The sequence below is a fragment of the Glycine soja genome, chromosome 2, assembly GCF_004193775.1.
Source record: "Glycine soja cultivar W05 chromosome 2, ASM419377v2, whole genome shotgun sequence".
Classification (NCBI taxonomy): Eukaryota; Viridiplantae; Streptophyta; class Magnoliopsida; order Fabales; family Fabaceae; genus Glycine; species Glycine soja.
This window is the reverse complement of record NC_041003.1, coordinates 10,018,203-10,036,881: the sequence shown is the minus strand read 5'-3', so window position 1 is coordinate 10,036,881 and position 18,679 is coordinate 10,018,203. Positions and strand designations below refer to the sequence as shown.

Here is an 18,679-nt window from a genome sequence, read left to right as displayed (position 1 = left end):
TCTTCATCCAACGATTGTGGTAAGTTTTTTTTTTGTCTTTGTACACAACGGAAGTATATTTTTGTTGTGTTTTGAGTTAAAGAACACAACAAAATTATACTATAGTGTTTTTTTACAAAACAAAAAAAATACATAATGAAAATACAACTCCATTATGTTTCTCTACTCAGAACCAAGTTTTCAAACTTAGAGTGATCATCAACTCAGTCAAGATATTGAATTAGAGGTCAACCCATTGAGTCACTAGTTCACACGTATGACTATTAAAAAAAAATATCATGCTTTGGTTTTTATACTATACTTATCATAAAAAGATTTATTACATTTTAAATCACAATATTAACATGGGTTCGGTTCAAAATCGAGTCACACTGAGTCAGACTGGTTTGTACTGAATCATATGCATTTCTAATTCGATTGGCAGGGCGGACCTAGTGAAAAAAAATTAAGGGGGCCAAATATACCCTGTAATTTTATAATAAAAATCTACATTAACTATTTATTTATAATAAAAAAATCCAAAATCTATTAAAATGAATTTTGACCAATGATTTGTACAACTTAATATTTTATTTTAGGTTAAAACATAATTTTTGTTTCCATATTTTCTCAAATATGCGATTTTAGTCTTTCTATTTTTTAATTGAGATATTTTATCTTTCACTTTTAAGAAGTTTACGATTTTGGTTTTTCATTTTTAATTGAGATATTTCATTCTTCACTTTTTAAAATATTCAATTTTAGTCCTTGTGACCAATTTCAAAAGTTGATGTATACTTTGTAAATGTTAATTGACATGTGTTTATTTATTACTCACATGAAAAATCTTTTTTTTTAAATTATTTATTTGCTAATAAGCTTGATTTATTAAAAAAAATAAAAAAGTACATAGTCAAGTCTAAAATTAAAAAAAGGGACTGAAATCGTAGATTTTTTAAAAATTGTGAGATAAAATATCTCAATTAAAAAATAGGGAGACTAAAATTACGGATTTCTTAAAAGTGAGGACAAAATACCTCAATTAAAAAATAAGAGGACTAAAATTGCGAATTTAAAAAATAGGAAGACGAAAGTTACATTGTAGCCTTCTTTTTATTATACCATGTTATTGATATAAAATACTTATCGATTTTGTCGATAATTAATCTTTGTCGGAAAATCTAATAGTCCACCTTTGTTGGATCACCCTTTCCAATCACATTCTTATTTAATTTACAAGATTCAAATTCAAGATTTTACTAGAATTTATTATTACTTGAACCAATAATGTATTAGTGTACAACTTAATATGTAGTTTATTTTTCTATAATCAAAGTTTTAAATAAAAAATTATTTTAATATTAAAATATTATATTATATACATTAATAAAAATAAAATTTAAAAAATAGGGGGGACAAGGCCTCCCCTCACCTATATGTTGGTCCACCCTTGTTAATTGGTGGCTCCAATTGATTGGCTTCTTGGGTCAATGAGTCGACCCAATCAATTCGAGTTGAGTATGATAATTATGTCCAGAACACGCCGAAACATATTTTCATTGTGTATTTTTTGGGATGAAAAGATTTCACAATGAAATCATAATTCCAGAATGTTATTTAGGGGTAAACAAAATACACAACAAAATTATTATTCTATCGTCTTTTCGTCAAAAGGGCATTTTTGAAATAATGCTAAAAGATACCCACGTGACTATGTGCCAATAGCAACTCCCGAAAATTAATTTCGTGAAGAAAAAAAGAAAAAAAGATGTAAGCGGTACCACAAAACTACTAACAGAGAAAACTTTCAATTTCTGGTTTTCTGAATTTCGGATGGTTGACTCTAATTTTAGGAGCTGGAAAAGGTACTAAATCTAAAGTTGGACGAAATGTGGATCCAAGGATTCAGTTTTTGGATCAAAGGTTTCTCTTTGCTGGCCTTAATATCTGTAATTTCCGCTCTGGAACCCGAACTGGGATCGACCCGCGTCGTCTTTCAGGTTTTTCTGTGTGAAAATTTGCATCAAGTTTGATCCTTTTTTGTTTTTTGTGTTCATTTATAATTGCTTGGATTTTCGTTGAAATCTTGAATTGAGTTTCATGCATGCTTAGTGTTTTTAGTGTTGTAGACTTGTAGCTATGATCTCTATCTGTGCTGTGCTCTATTTAGTTCTTAAGAAATAGACAAGTTCAAACTGTGGATACCCATGTTGTGGATGGAGAAGATCTCAGTTATCTATGTTCTGGGTATGAGTGGAAACTGGAATCAAGTAGCTCATTAAGTTAAAAATCCCATCTTGTCTATGTTCTCAAATTGATATTATTTTGTTGTTGTTGTTATTTGTTGCTTATGGTGTGTATCACTTAGGTTCTTGTCTTTTTCTTTATGCAGACAAAGTATGGAGATATTGAATTTGGTTTCTATCCAACTGTTGCACCTAAAACTGTGGACCACATTTATAAGCTTGTGCGACTTGGAGGCTATAACACTAACCATTTCTTTCGGGTATTGTTCTCTGGAAACAAAGCTAGTGAGCATTGAGTTTTATGAAGTTGGTGGGTATTGTATAGCTTTGTGAGTAAGTGGTTTTGAATTCAATACCTAGGTGGATAAGGGATTCGTGGCCCAAGTAGCAGATGTTACAAATGGAAGATCAGCTCCAATGAACGAGGAACAAAGAAGGGAAGCTGTAAAGACTGTTGTTGGTGAATTTACTGAAGTCAAACATGTTCGGGGTATTCTTTCCATGGGAAGGTTAGGTCTCTCTAGACAGCAACTGATGGTTGTAGCTTCATTATTTCTGCTTAAGTTCTTGATTTCATGTCATTCTTGTCACTTTTTTGTTTGTCATTAAGTTGCATTTATATATGGTTTAACAACTTATTAGCTATTAGTTCCAGTCTGTGCTACATTTTGTTTGAGTTCAAATTTTATTTTCTATGCTTAACTTTAAAATGAACTAGTTGGAACTGAGCTTACTGGTGATCACCGAGTCTCCTATGTTCATGATCAATGTAGTTTTACTTTCAACGATTAGTTGTGTAATTTTGACACAGTGTTCTCCTTTTGTGTTACATTAAGTCATATTCCCTTGGTGTGCTCTGGCTGAGGTTTAATGATTGACTGAGTGTCATAGTACATCTGTTGAATTCTAGACCATTTTGTCAATAGAGGTTTTGGCATCGTGTCACAAACCAACTATTCTGAAAGCTTAGGTTTTTGGTGAAGGCACATAAATGATTTTAGATCTAACAGATAGAAACTAAAATGAATGGAAAAAATGAGCTCACATGAGATTGATGAAAAATTAAGATATACTTGTAAATTTGTTTTTAGAGTTGTTCCAGACTTTCCCTATAGGTAAAGGCCCAGTTGTGAATGCCATTGTATTGGGCTAAGATCCACCACTCCTATGAACCATCTGATTTGGGTCAGCCCAATTTGAAGACCTGCTCTAGGGAGTCACATACCTCACCACCTTTTTGAAATGTTCTAGTCTCCCACCCAAATGCCTTGGGCACCAATAGGTCTTTGCATCTTAGAATGTGGGTTTGAGCTTAACTCAACCCTAAAAGCTAGCTCATGGGGTGAGGGTTGTACCCCACTTATATATTCTATCTTTGCCTTATTCTCTAGTCAATGTAGGACTTGGTTTTTCCCAATACACCCCCTCACCCCCAACACTTTTTGGGCTTGGTGCGTGAATAATATGGTGGGTGGTCCGGTAATGGATCTAGGATAGGCTTTGATACCATCTTAGAATGTGGATTTGGGCCTAACTCAATCCCAAAAGCTATCTCATGGGGTGCGGTTTGCCTCCCACTTATATATATTCTATCTTTGCTTTATTCTCTAGTCAATGTAAGACTTGATTTTTCCCAATATTGCATCTCACAGGACTAGGGATGACATTTGGTAAGGTTTGGGTAGGGTGGTAAAGTATTTGTTCCCATACCCACTTAAAAAAATCCTCCTCATACTAGACCCATACCCACATGGGTAGCAGCTTTAATCCCGATCTCCATACCCTTTGGGTACTTATATATGACTATATCCCATACCTAGACATATTACCCGCACTTTAGTTAAATGATATATGTTTTCCTTTTGACGAACCTTCTTTCTAAAGATTAATAAAATAAAATAACTATTTTAATACTATAATTAGCTATAAAAATCAACAAATCAAGAATAAAATTTAAACTACATCAAACTCAATAAAAAAATGTTCAAACTTTGAAGATATTGTTGAACTTAGATCATAAAACACAAGTAAGGGTTACTTCAAGTCCAACCTAATAAAGCAATTGAATACAACTAAAAACTAATTTTGCAATGTTAACACTAGAAAAACAATAAAAGACACGAAACAGGCTATTTATCAACTTGAACATATATCATTAGCATTGTTGTTAAATGGCAGTGCTATAGTGGAATGGTGTGGCAGATTTTTTGTCAACCGCCATAAGCAATTTGTGAAGGGAGGCCTGCTATGGTGACACCATAGGCCACAATGACATGTTTATTTGGTAGAATTTTGGTCTTCTGCCGTATTCCGCCATCTACCATTGATAATATTTAATATTGATCATTAGCATTAGGCCTAATGTCCTAATGAATGACTTGACTTTAGAGGAGAGGAGAGGGGACTTTAGGTTTGTAAAGGGTTGACTGACATTGATTGGTCAGATACTGTTTAGTATTCCTGAAGGTGACAAAGACAAAAATCCCATGGGTTGTTGAAAGTGGCTACAATGATGAAAGATGGCTCTGTGGAATTTTTGCTATGCATTTAATAAAGTATATTCAAAACACTTGTTTGGAGTTTTATGACTGAGGCTTGTTTATTCAAGATGCTATCAGCGGCCGGAAGGGTATTATTTAATATTTATTCAGAGTGTCGTAGAATTTATAATCTTGACACATGATTTTAAGGAGTAATCAGCTATGTAACAGTTCTCATTATATTATTATGCTCCTAAATTTCTGAAACCATTCTTTTGGTTTGAGCCTTTGTTGGAAGTCCTGACGTATGTGAATTTGTTCTTACAGATATGATGATCCAGACAGTGCTTCATCTTCATTTTCAATACTACTTGGAGATGCCCCTCATCTTGATGGCAAGGTTGGGTAACTATAACTGCAATATCATTGCAAAACATTCATTCATCTTACAATTTTTGCAATTGATATATTGATGAATGCCCTTTTCAGTATGCAATATTTGGAAAAGTTACTAAAGGTGATGAAACGTTGACAAAGCTCGAGCAACTACCTACCCGCAAAGAGGGTATATTTGTAATGGTATACTAGAAAATCTCATCCATCTTGTGCATTGTTCTTTTTCCCATCATTTAATGTTCAATCCTGGATCTTATCATATACATAGATATCCATGGTTTAGGAATTTATAGATTTTTCCTTGCAACTATTGTTTTATTTTTTAACTTTGTGGGGAAGCCATGGGCAAAGCTAGAGAGACCCGTAGGAGAAGAAAAAAGGGAAGGTGGGTGGGTGAGAGATTCTCAAAACTTGAATGCATAAATTTGTATGTATGTGTCAGGGAAAAGAAATTCTGTGTAGTAATATGTAGCTTAAAATTATTCACCTGTAAGCTTTTATTGCTAACTTTGAGGGTGGTTTTTGTATGAAGGAATATTTCAGAAAAAAAGGCCTATATCAAGTGAGAATTCTTGTTTTTTGTGAGAAAATAAGAACTATAAATTTGGATCATAGTGTCATCCAACCATACATGGATGGCAAGATTAAAAGTTAGTTAATGCTTACATGATCACTTATAGTCATGTGCATTTATATTCAATCTTGAGGCTTGACCATTCAAATATAATCTAATGATTTATATTTATTGGTCTTTTTTCTTACAAAAACAAAAGTTCTCACTTGATACGTTACCTTCAAAAAATTATGTCCATATGACAACAATTGTTTATGTTTGTGTAAGGGTGAAGTGCATAAATGTAAATTGGTATTTCTAATACTTTTTATGCTTATTCGTGAATGTTGAATTCAAGTCAGCATTAGAATGTTTTGCAACTTAATTATTTCCTAACTTAGCTAGGGTCACTGTAGTTGTTATCAGCATTAGACTGATCAATTGGCTAATTTGTATCTTATTGGTTCAGCTGGATTTCTAATAGAACAAACATATGCATGCTTATCTTTTGTCTCAAGTTTTTAGTGCAAAGTTTAAAATTACTTGACATGATTATTTCTTCCTTTGTACTTGGATAATATTGTTTTTCCTTTTCCAGCCGATGGAACGCATCACTATCCTGTCGTCATATTACTATGGTAAGAATCTTTCAATTTGTTGCTTGTTGGTTAAAATAAACAAAATCCCTATAGTTTAACTTGATTTTGATTTTGTTCCTATAGTTTATTCTTTTTGAGTTTGATCCCTATAGTTTCACTTATTTAGATTTTGGTAGTTCAGTGACCAATATCTAATTTGAAACTATAATGACTAGACCTTTATGGAAATTAGGGATCAATACCTTGACTAATATAAATTTTAGGGGCTAAAACCTAGTGACAGGGACCAAAATCGAATAAATTGAAACAGAGGGACTGATACGTAAGAATGAATTACAGGGACCCAAATATAAAATTGAATAAAACTGTAGGGACTAACTGTTTTGGTAACTTTGCCTTAAATATCAAATGTTACATACTGAACGACTAATCCTGTAAAAAAATTGTATTGGAAGAAGCCTATATTTTTTTATGCATCTCAGGCCTTCTGCGTTCATTGACTGATAAAAATTTAGAGTTAATGACTCAATCACCGTTGTGATAAAATGAAATTACATATACTTTGTCTCTTTATTCAAAACTTACACCTTTGACAAATAAAAAACCACTTCAGCCAAGTTAAGCTACTAACATAAGTGATGAGGAACATTTATAGTCTTACATTGTGTTCAAAGATCAACTAGGCATTGTGAAATGGCTTATGTCATCACCTGGTATTTCTTACCTCCCCTCTCTCTGTAGAGATTTTGGCAATATTACTAGCTGAACCCTTATCCTTTGCTACCATAATGGTTGATTCCATTAGGACATGTTCCACTAATTCTTGAAAATTACTTCCTTTCTTAGCATCCAAATTCTTCTCTACATTCATTAGGACTTGGCTCTTTAGCTCAAAAGACTGGCCTCTTTTTCCTCTAATTCCAGTCTTGCCCCTCCTTCCTCCCTTTGTTTCATATGAAATTCTCGCTGAGTGATCATGAAGTTGCAATGCAAAGATCTATTAACCTCCCTGTGAAAGTCTGAGCGAGTGACTAATACTGGAGCTTCATAGTACCTTGTAGGTCCTCACTAGTCCATTGCTCTAATTCCATTTCACCATTGTTCTATTCTTGTTCTCCAGACCTTCATCCATGAGCTGTTCCTAGTCTATCCATTTGGACAAAGACCTATCCTTAGATAAGGATGGAAGGATCCAACTGCACGACTTTACTCTTGCTCTCACCTCCTTGAGACCCATCAAAAACATTCCCCAAAGGTGTTCTTGCTCTATGACTAGAAGAGGTCTTCCAAAAGTCTCAAATTGCTCCTCTTGCACTAAGCCTGTTATTTCAGACCTAACATGATTTTGCAAGGATTCTGGATCATGGGTGGCTCACAAGCCTAGTGTCTATGTTCCTAAACATCATCGAAGTTGGTTTCGGAGTGCAAGATTCCTCAATAAACCTATATCATTCGCAATAAGCATGGAATTAGGGATAATTTTATGTATGCCCCTGGTAATCTCATCCAAGATTAAATTAAACAAGTAAGGACTCATGACTGACCCCTGATGTGATCCTATAGAAAGTCTAGTCTTGCCTCCTCGAGTTCCCATGCTAGTAATTACCTCATCAGGATTGCTACAAGGACACATTGCAGATTTTGGATGGAATGAGCGTAATTCCAAGTTCATAATGTTTTCCTATCTAGTATCTAGTTTGTTTGTTTCTTTAGCTCTTATGTATAGTGTGCTGGATTCTCATTCCCTCTGAATCTTGCTGCCTGTATTTTCTGTTAGATACAGAGACAGAAAATTGCGAGGAAGACAGATCAATTTTGAAGCGCAGACTAGCCGCCTCAGCTATTGAAGTTGAAAGACAGGTAATAATCATTATCAGATTCAATACCATAATGTTTGTTCCACTTGTTAACATAGCTTTCATGTGTCACTTTGCAGAGGATGAAATGCTTCCCCTGATAAAAGCAAATTTGATATTAATTTGGAATGAACATTACACTGTTGCATTCTCATTTTATATAATGAACAAGCAGTGTATACAGATATTGCTTTTGTCATGTATGAGAAATTGTTCTAAATATGCACAAACATGAATTTAAAGAGCTTGTTTGCAAATTTCCCGATATCTGTTTTTGATTTCTATGGATAGAAAAAAAAGGAGCTTATTTGTATATTTGCCCGGATCCAAACACCATTTCCTGAATGCTCAAATTTTTTCCAGTCGGGCCCTAAGATTTGGAATATAATTAAAACAAACAGGTCTAAGTGTGCGTTGAGTTTAGATTTTAATATAGTTAATTTTGGGCGGTTGAACATGATTATGATAATTGTTCAAATTAATTTTAGCAATAGATCTTATATTAAAATGTGTAAAATTGATTTTAGACCTAAACCAAACGGGACAAGTTGTTAAAAGGTTGACAACAAAGATCCATGTTGTCATGCCATCCTCTAGATACCAGTTGGTCAATTTCAAAGCTACAAATTCCTCATTGATTTTTTTTTACTATGTTATTGATATGTAGTATTCATCTATTTTTTCGATAACTAATCTTCTTCAAAAATTTAGCTAATCACTTTTAATGAGATTTTTTTCTCACAATTATGTTTTTTTGATCTACAAGATTCCAGCATGAGATCTTATTTAAGAGGATCAAGTTAAGTATTACTTAGACCAACAACTTAATAGTATTTCTTATTGATCCTAATTTGATGCCCATGATAAGCCTTTATTGTTGAAAATTATTTTGTTTTATTTTATTTAATTATATATATCTATTAGGATATGTTATTATTTGGCCAAATTGTGTCTTCCTTTGGGCTGAGCATAATTCGCATAAATAATTTCATACTAACATCCATGCAATTTAATTGAATCAATTTACACAATAGAGGTTACTTTGGCAACATAATGGTTCAACCAATTTAATTAAAATTATTGGACACAATTAAATGGAAAGGATCTGTAATGATTAAATTTGTACCCAATTGTGATAGCAGTAAATGTTTGAAAAACAACATCATGGTAAACTAATTACGCACCCGAAACAAACATACCACGGTACCATCACAAATTTATACTAATCACATGAATATCATAAATTATCAGTTTATCACTATTTCATAAAAAAAAGTAGTTGGCCAAAAAATAATAAATTATTCATATAAGACAAATGATCATTGTCTTATTACTGATTCATATAAACAAAAAATATATATTTATGAAATTGTGTCACGTACTAAATGTCAATACCAGATACGTAAAACCTTTATCCCAAATAGAATAATATGCCAGCAAATGCGACACAAACAAAAAAAAATTGTACAATCCAGTAAATCAAATGTAGAGGTCTTTTATTAATTCTAAAGAGGAGAAAAATTTTATGGCCATAACACATAAATTTAGGGGTTTTACAATTTTATTGATCAAAATAGTTTCTCCCCAAAATAAAATTAGGGTTCATACAACTAAAAGGATCTAGATATAATACATATCAAACAGAGCTTTAAATCCAAATAATGTAATAGTAATGGTGGCTCTGATACCACTTGTTGGTTATTTTTCAATAAACCTTATAAAATACCAAATGAACACCAAAACACATTACGTCAAATTATCAAGAGATTTTAAGGAATACCTGGATCCATAAAGAGCTTGATCAACACACAACGGAATCTGACATTGGTTACGAACAATTGGTTTAATGACCTTCCTCAACCAAATCACCTTCTTTCTTTTGGGACCTTCGTTTTCTCTTCAAATAGGGAGAGAAGAAACTGTTTATTAATTTTGGTGTATTGGGGGCCATAACCATGCCTTATGTTTTAAACCTATTAGGATTTTCATTATCCCTTAATGGGTCAAACTGGTTTCGCTCATTAAGTCCATATCAATTTTTTTTACAGCCTAATAGACTCACTTAAATAGATTACTTTATATTAAACTCATTTAAATAGATTACTTTATATTAAATCCATTTAAATGTAAATAACTAATATAAATGTTATAATATAATATGCAGCTTATATTAATTAATTAGAAATTATAAAATTTGGTAACATATTCTGCTCTTTCCAGAAATAGAGTAGTTTTGTAACTAAGAATTCAGAATAGTTTTGTAACTAAGAATTCAGAATTGTGTAGTCTGGAGTTAGGTGTATATACTTTGATTTACATGCCAGAATGTAATGACTACTGAGTGAAGTTATGTTTATAATAAATTTTACAACATTTTTTGTATTATATTACTCATATTTTTACAGTTTTTTTTTCTTTTTATTTATCTGCTAAATTGTGAAAATTTGTGTGGAAGGATTTCTGGTGAAGTACAGCATGTAGAAATTGATTACTAATAAAAAAAAATATCACGAGGTGTTCTGTAATTCGATAAAATCTCAATAAATATTAATGCAATTTAATCTTTAGTTCGCGCATTAATCTTTAGTTCGTTAAAATCTCTAGAAATAAATAAATATTGTATTTAACTTTATAATATAATATTAATTATTTGTTTTACTGATATCACTAAAGTATCACTTTATCTTTAATATAATATTAATATTAAGATTAATTTATAAAAATATTATTTTATTATCTATTTATTATTATTTTTTCTTTATCTCTATACATAGTACTACACTTATTTTAGGATTTTTTTCCCTAACGGTTAAGAGATATTATACAAACACACGTCGAGTTGTCTTAGATCAAGTAACTAAGATATGTTGAACCATTTTTTTTTCTTTTCTAATTCTTCCTTTCTTGACACTCTCTCAGTTTTTATCCCTTTAGACTTGGATTCCAAGTCCTTGATTCAAATTTGAATTGATTCTCCCTTGAAATCTTGTTTAATTTCCTTGTATAATTCAAAGCAACTTCAAACATCAAGTCGTGGTATTTCGCGAAATTAAATTTTGGAAAATTTCAAAATAATGTTTTCAACACTTGGACAATTTCTAAGTTGACCACAATAATTGAAAAAAAATGCTATTAGGATTTTCAAAAAAATCACAAGAATGGAGCACCAGAGATGTCAACTTTAGCTAAACAATCATACTACCTTTAATCCTATACAAGAAAAACAAATAATTGATTCATTAACAACAACAAAAATAGTTTAATTAATTAATTTTAATAAATAACATCTTAAATTTAAATTTTATTTCAAAAATATATATGAAATTAAATAGAAAGTGATAATTTTAATTAATGACATTATTCGTGATTCAAGTGATATTTTTTCACCTATAAGTGTGGCTTAAATTATGGGATAAATATATTTGTAGTTCTAATATTTTTATTTTATTTTTTGTTTTTAGTTGCTGAAGTTTTATATCGTTTAATTTAGTTATGTATCTTATTAAAAACATGTTTTCAATCCCTCAACACATATTTTTCAGATAGGACGTTAATTCTTGGAGAATGGATTATTGTTGGTTCTCACTTTAACAACAATAATTTTCCCTCACATGCCCTTTCCTTTCCTTCTGGTTGTAAAGAACAAGCTTTGGATTTCAAATCACAAAGATATTGATGAGAAATTGTACAAATTCATAAAACTGTGACACAAACTATTGAAGAATGAAGGTGAAAACAAAGATAGGAATGAAGTAGTCGAATTAAGTATCATATGTATATTCTCTAATTTGTTTGAATTAAGTACCGTTTTTCATTTTTGTAAATAAATAATCATTTCGAACTCTTAAGAATACCTTAGTAAGAAGAAAGACACAGAAGAGAGAGAAAAAATGATAAGGCCAAAAAGAAAAGCTGTTATGAAAAGAGACCGAAGAGACATTTTTTTTTAAAAAGTCAAGATATGTTATGTCTATTATTGTGATGTCGCGGCTTAAAAGTCATTATCTTTTTTTTGTTAAGCCAATAAAATTAAGCAAATTTCGTTTTTAAAAAAAAGCAAATGTTAAATTAGTGTCGGTTAAAAAATTAAAATTAAAAATAATTTATTAAAAGTGTTATTAATTTATTTTTAAATTCTATTTGCATAAATTTCCCAATAAATATCTATTTGAATAAATTTCTCAATACATTTTGACCTTGTATGTATTCCTCTTATGCAATAGTGTGTTTGGATTCCTGGTAAGTTAAATTTACCTTGTTTTAAAATAATTTATTTTTGACTCGCAGTAATTTTTTCTATTTGTTGCTTCCAAAAACTATAGCAAATTTAATTGATCATCACCTATTTAAACACACACTAAATCTTTATAATTAAATGATAATTACGTTGGTATAACTTTGATAATTATTACATTATTTTATAACTTTCAATTAGATAATATTTTCTTAAAATTCATCATTGGATTAAAAGTTCCTTGCATATAGATTATATATGTAAAATTTCATATTAATTTAAAAGTATTTATTATCTCTTTTATATAAATTAAAATCCTATCATCTAAAAAGACTGACCCCAACATTTTGAGTTAGATACAAAACAATAGACAAAGTCTTTATTAATTTCTTTTCTTATTTTATATTTCTCTTTTCTTTATTTGGATCAAAGATGACAAATGTCTCACAACTTATTTGGTCAAAGAGTAATGTTATTTAAGTGTGTGATTGTTATTGACTCAAGAAAATTTTACACAAAAGAAAATTTAATATAAGTTTTCTTGTTAAATAAATAATTATTTTACATGTGAATAAATGTAGAAAAACTTTATCCTATTATATCAACCCTTTCATTTTTCTATCTAGTTTTCTCTTTGACCCTTTAAGCTAAGTTCAGGCCACATTTAAATATTTCTTTTCCCGTATCCTTACTTGGCCCTTGAGCAATTGTTCACTCTGCTTGTGTTTCTTCTTTCTAGTGTGCCAAATAAACACTCTACTTAAATGATCGTAATTGTCCACATCCCACACGACTTGCAGCATCTACAATTGTTTTTTCCCTTTAATTGCCATGCTGGGCCTGTATGTGTCCTGAATTGCTTTTGGGCTCAACCATTTTTTCTTTGATTAGAGTGATTTGAATCCTGCACCTCCCATATTAAATTCTGTACCTCCCAAATTTTTAAAACCCCAAACTACCTTTTTTATATTATACCTTTTCTCTTCTCAGCATTGAAATCCACGAAAGAGTTTTACCCGAGCTCACTCTATTTGTGTTTTCTCCACCGTTAGGTCTCCATTTGCGTCTATCTCACAAACTTCTGTTTCTTCCTATTCGTCTTCATTTTTTCGCCATTGATTTCTTCCCACTGCACAAAAAAACTTTTGTTTAATACACTTGCGTTTTCTCCAACTTTTTATTAAGCTTTTTGTTTTATGGAATATGTGTTTTATAACAGTAAAAAGTAGCTTACAAGATAGGTGTTCTATAATAGTAAAAAATAGCTTGCTTAATAGGTATTTTATAATAGTAAAAAATAGCTTCTGAAATGTCCATTCCAAAATAGTAAAAAATAATGGTTGAAAATAAAAATATTGTATGTATTTTGAAAAGCTTATTCTGGAACTCAATCTATATTCTAGAATGATCATCTCGTAAGGCTACTATATAGCTTCCAATATCATTTTTAGAAAATGGTTGAGAATAATAAAAAAAAAACATTCCAAAATTATCTTTCGAGAAGACAAAATGTCATGTCCTGGATCACATTCTTACCTTCAATAGCAATGCACAATGGAAGGAGTAGGGGGAGGACGTTTTGCAGCATTGTGACTCATGAGGAAGAGGTTGCGAGGTTGCAGTAAAGAAGGTGAAGTTGTGAGAGAAGAAGTTACAATTTCTGGTGAAGGAAAAGAATAGTTTGCACAAAAGAGAAAAGTATTAGGGTTGAGGAAGGATAATTTGATATTTTAAAACAGAAATAGAAGTACACGATACACATATGAGAAGGCAGGATTCAAATCCCTTTATTAGATTATTGCTCCAACCTCATCTAACGGATTAGGAAAATAGGTGAATCTACCCGTTGGATAATGAGCCAAAATGGGAGTTAGATAGTTGGCTACTTTTCCTCTAAAGTGAGCTCTTGTGTAACCCCTTAGACCACCACAGCATCAACCCTCTATCTGAACATCCAGGGTGTTTTTTCTATACTTCCGAAATTGCTTTCTGCATTCCAGAATCAATATGGGAAGTGCAGGAAGCAATTGCCAAGCATCCACCTGAAGCTTCTAACTTTGCCCACTGCCCATTTCAATTTCAGCGTCCTTGCCCTGTACATTGCATATTTCCGCAAGTTAATTGCTTAAGAGAACCAACTTCCTCAATCAAATGCTTAATTCAAAAGTTTCTCCTTATTGCAGTGTCTGAATTTGGGGGGAAACCCAGCCTTTTATTGCAATGCAATTGGATGAAATGGACGTTCAATTGTTGTTATCATGGATGAAACTATTTCTTTTCTCTGATTGATATACTTAACTACTAATGTGTGAATGAATGAATTACTGGCTGGCATCATGATTAAAGAATTGAAATTTGTGACGTTTGATGAGACCGAACTTACGTGCTCATATACTGAAATTTTTAGTATTCTATCATTTGTGCAATTTATTGTTGTTATTATTATTATCATCTATTTTATATTGCTTTTGAAATGGATCCAAGTCATTTTAATGATTTCTACAATTACAAGCAAAATATATGCATTCATCACTAGAGATGATTACAATTAAGGATATAATATATGCATCCATCACATTTATATTGCATAATATAAGTGTTGGGGATGAACAACACACATATGATCATCTAGATAATGATAAATCAACCACTATATCCAATGATTATCATTATGATTTTGAAAGACATCTAAAAAGGATAGCATACATGCATCAAAAGGAAATTCATCGACAACTTTAAGTAGATTTTGTGTAACACATTTGATAATGTTTCTAGCATGAGGGAAATGCAAAATTAAAAATTATTTTAAATATTTGTTTTTATGTATTTTTCTTAATTTTTAATTTATTGTTAACCCAAAATTAATATAATGTATTTTTTTAAAAAAAAAATTTGGAGAAACAAATTATGCTTCAAGAATATATATAAATATAACATATTTTTTATTTCAAAAATAAAATATATATTAATTACTAAAATTAAAGTTCTTATGAGTTCATTGTTGAAATAAAAAATATTCTTAAAGTTAATGTGATAATATTAGACCCACAAAAAATAACTTAAAAACCAATATTAAAGTTTTCCATTGTGGTTTGTGGATGCTCTTACTTTTCTTACCTTTAGAATTGTGCCGCTATAGTTAAGATATTGAATTGCATGTTCGTTGATTTATTGGCAAGCATATCAAGTCGCGCAAATAATATAGAACAGAAAGTCTGGATATCGTATCTACAAGTACTTGCATAATACTTGACAATAATAATGATTGGATTGTGGATATGTACATAACAAGAGTATAAATAAACAAAAACTGTTTTTGATATTTTTATGAACGCATAGAATGCGATAAAAAGAGATAAAGTAACAAAGAATAAAAGAGTTGGGGTTGATTTCACTCAACCACATCCTCATTATAACAAAGCCTAGTCCTCTAGTCCAAAGCCCAACTATTATTATCAACTCACAAAAATACTCAAACCCCAATCTCTCGAATGGAAAGAATCTAAGCCCCTTAACCAAACTATCAATTTCTTGACTAGTCTAATCAAGTGACTTGCTTTAAGAATAATAGTTAAAAGATGACCGACAAGCTTTGCTCCATCCCTAGACACAAAACTCATTAGGTGTTCCTCTCCATTTCTAAGTTCAAAAGTATTTTCCAATGACAATTCAAACCGCAACATCAAGCAAAAGGCGATAAAGCCAAAGCAAGTATTAATGCATAGAAAATAACACTTAATAATGAACAATAAACAGATTAATAATAAAAAAGTAAACATAAGGATGAGTTCAACTACATCCACCCTCAAAATGGGCAAACCTAACTATATGAGTACAAGAAGAAAAGAAGAAAATGAATGAAAAAAAGGATGAGAAATGGTAGGAAAGCTATGGAGGTTAAGGGAGAGCTTCTCAGCTATAACCTAGAACCCTAGATAGTTTTCTAACCAAATTTGTCTACTATTCGCATCCTTGGTGCTTAAATAGGATTAAACACGTTGCACTATCGTTTCTACATAATTGAGCTATTCGCTTAACACACACTTGCTTGTTGAGCGGGCATACAAAAGTTACACTAGTTTAAGTGGTTGCAAGCTGAGCCCAAATACCATGAAGAGGAAACAATTTGCTCAGCCTAAAGTACGCACTAAGCCTTACATGTTTGATCCCTTCAACTTCTAAAATTTCCTTTAAAAGGGCCTTGAATTGGATACTAACACTAATTCTCTCTTTCTTTCCTTTATTTTTACAAAAAAAAAATAAAATTAGATAAAAAATTAAATATTTAAACTAATTTAAAATTATTTTAATTTATTTAAAACTTAATTATAAATAAGGTCAAAAACAAACTTAAATGTATTAAAATATTAACATAATTGTCCATAAGATGATGATTAAAATAATGTTGTTAAGGCAATTATCATTGTACTTGCTCTTAGAGAACATGTAGTATAGATATATAGGTGTGGTATGTCAAGATTACACATAATATAGCTCATTGAAAATTCTTGAGTCTTTCTAATTGTATTCTTTAATGTGAATAATTCTTTTAATTAATGTTTGGTAAGAGGAAAATGAGAAAGATCAGAAAAGTCTGAAATTAAAATTATAGAAAAAGTGAAATGAAAGAAAATTTTAAAATTGTTTTTAAAAGTCAAATATTCTTCTTTTTCTTCCATATTTTCTCTACCTAAGAAAGAAAAAGACTTATTCATATTTTCTTACTTCACAAATATTTTATTAGTCCTCTAAAAAAATATTTTATTATTAATAATAATTTAAATAAAGCCGAAACGGCCGTACAAATACATCAGATGATGGGTGCAATTTATTTATAATATACAAGAATAGTGTTAAATGCACGTTTTGTAAACAGACATTATCTTATACTAATTTTTTTCTGACATATTGTCTTATACTAAATATACATTACAGAATTAGAGTATAATTATTAATATTTAAGATAAGAATCAGTTGTAATAAAATGATATGATTATAAACTATATAAATATGAGAAAGACAGAAAAATTATTAAAAAATATTGTAATCAAATAATATATTTCATCATTGTATGATATCTAGGACGTGCTATCTTTTTTGTGATGGACGTACGTGGCTGATACCGCCAGTCGTTGGCCCATTCAAAACCCAAAATCTAAATTTTAAATATTAAGAATAAACTTTTATTTATTATCAAAATTAATTATATAAAATAAACATTTATTGGAGTATTATATATGAAGTAAAAAATATATATGTGTCTGTGTGTTAATCCGAATCCTCAATTTTTTTATAACAAATAATAAACCTTAAAAGTTAAATGTTTTATTTTGCTGAATTTAAAATAAAAAATCAAATTTGCAAATGCTACAATAACATTCTTGGAGTCATCTCGAATAAAGAATGACATTATTTTGAAAAACGTTTAAATTTCATCTAGAAACAAATTGATAAAAAGAAATAATTTTAAAAATTGTTTATGATTCAGAAATTAATCCATACATTACTATCGCATGTTCCACGGTCACAATCTCAACGCATATTTTCAATTTCCTTTGTAGTATTTTCTATTATATAATATGATATGATCCACATTTTATTTTAGAAAAAGTAAAAGAGGTTGTCATCGCTGGCAAATTCTGCCCGTACCACCACCGACACTCATCCATAAATCCTGACCAGTGTTTGGCAGGTAACAAAAATATCATATAATGGATTTCACATACATGTGACAATTCTTTACAACAATTGTTTCTATAAGAAAAACACTTCTTTACTATTCTTAACAACTACTGCTTATTATAAATTTCGTTTTAAATTTGTAAAGAAATTACATCTTTGAAAGAGAGAGTTTTCATAATTTTTAAATTCCCGTATAATAGGAGTATGAAAGAAAGTCCATGGAAGCGGAAGAGACTCAAATTTCATCATCGTTTCTGTTTTTTTAACAGTAATAATAATACCAATAAATGTCTTGAAACCCAAATCCTCAGACTCATTAAGACAAGAAATAAAGTGGACTTAACGCTCCCGCCCAATTCAATTTTTTTTTCTCGCCTGCAACTTCAAGTTTCAAGGGAAGCCAACAAACACGCCTTAATCATAGCCATGGACCTTGCAAATATAATTTTAAATTTTAGTTTGATGATAAATACTTTTTTATCTTTGAAAATATCTGAAAAGAGATAATGTTAAATTAATTTTTAAAAAATAAAAAATTTAATCCTAAATATAAAAAATATTAAGTATTAATTCTATCGTTATTTAAAATTATTTTTTATTAAGTTATAACATTAGAGATCAACTTAATAATAATAAGTTATATTTTTTATAATC

At 30.4% G+C, this 18,679-nt stretch overlaps 1 protein-coding gene across 2 annotated transcripts; it reads left to right on the top strand.

The window, feature by feature from the left end:
• Window positions 1-1,714: 1,714 nt before the first annotated feature.
• Window positions 1,715-8,424, top strand: LOC114386313 (peptidyl-prolyl cis-trans isomerase CYP23-like). Of its 2 annotated transcripts, none has more exons than XM_028346289.1 (8): window positions 1,715-1,979; window positions 2,372-2,485; window positions 2,586-2,734; window positions 5,033-5,105; window positions 5,195-5,284; window positions 6,253-6,292; window positions 8,037-8,113; window positions 8,190-8,424. In XM_028346289.1, the coding sequence occupies exons 1-8, from the start codon at window positions 1,869-1,871 to the stop codon at window positions 8,208-8,210; spliced, it is 675 nt and encodes a 224-aa protein (XP_028202090.1). In that variant the 5' UTR covers window positions 1,715-1,868; the 3' UTR covers window positions 8,211-8,424. The 2 variants fall into 2 exon arrangements, with proteins under 2 accessions (XP_028202090.1, XP_028202083.1); XM_028346282.1 differs by having other exon boundaries at window positions 8,031-8,113.
• Window positions 8,425-18,679: the final 10,255 nt, after the last annotated feature.

What these genes read in the sequence shown, in the direction of transcription:
- LOC114386313 (XM_028346282.1), top strand. Translation starts at nt 1,869, where the DNA reads ATGTGGATCCAAGGATTCAGTTTTTGGATCAAAGGTTTCTCTTTGCTG. An exon ending in GGTATTCTTTCCATGGGAAG is followed by an intron (nt 2,735 to 5,032) that starts GTTAGGTCTCTC and finishes TTGTTCTTACAG; the next exon opens with ATATGATGATCCAGACAGTG. An exon ending in CCTGTCGTCATATTACTATG is followed by an intron (nt 6,293 to 8,030) that starts GTAAGAATCTTT and finishes ATTTTCTGTTAG; the next exon opens with ATACAGAGACAGAAAATTGC.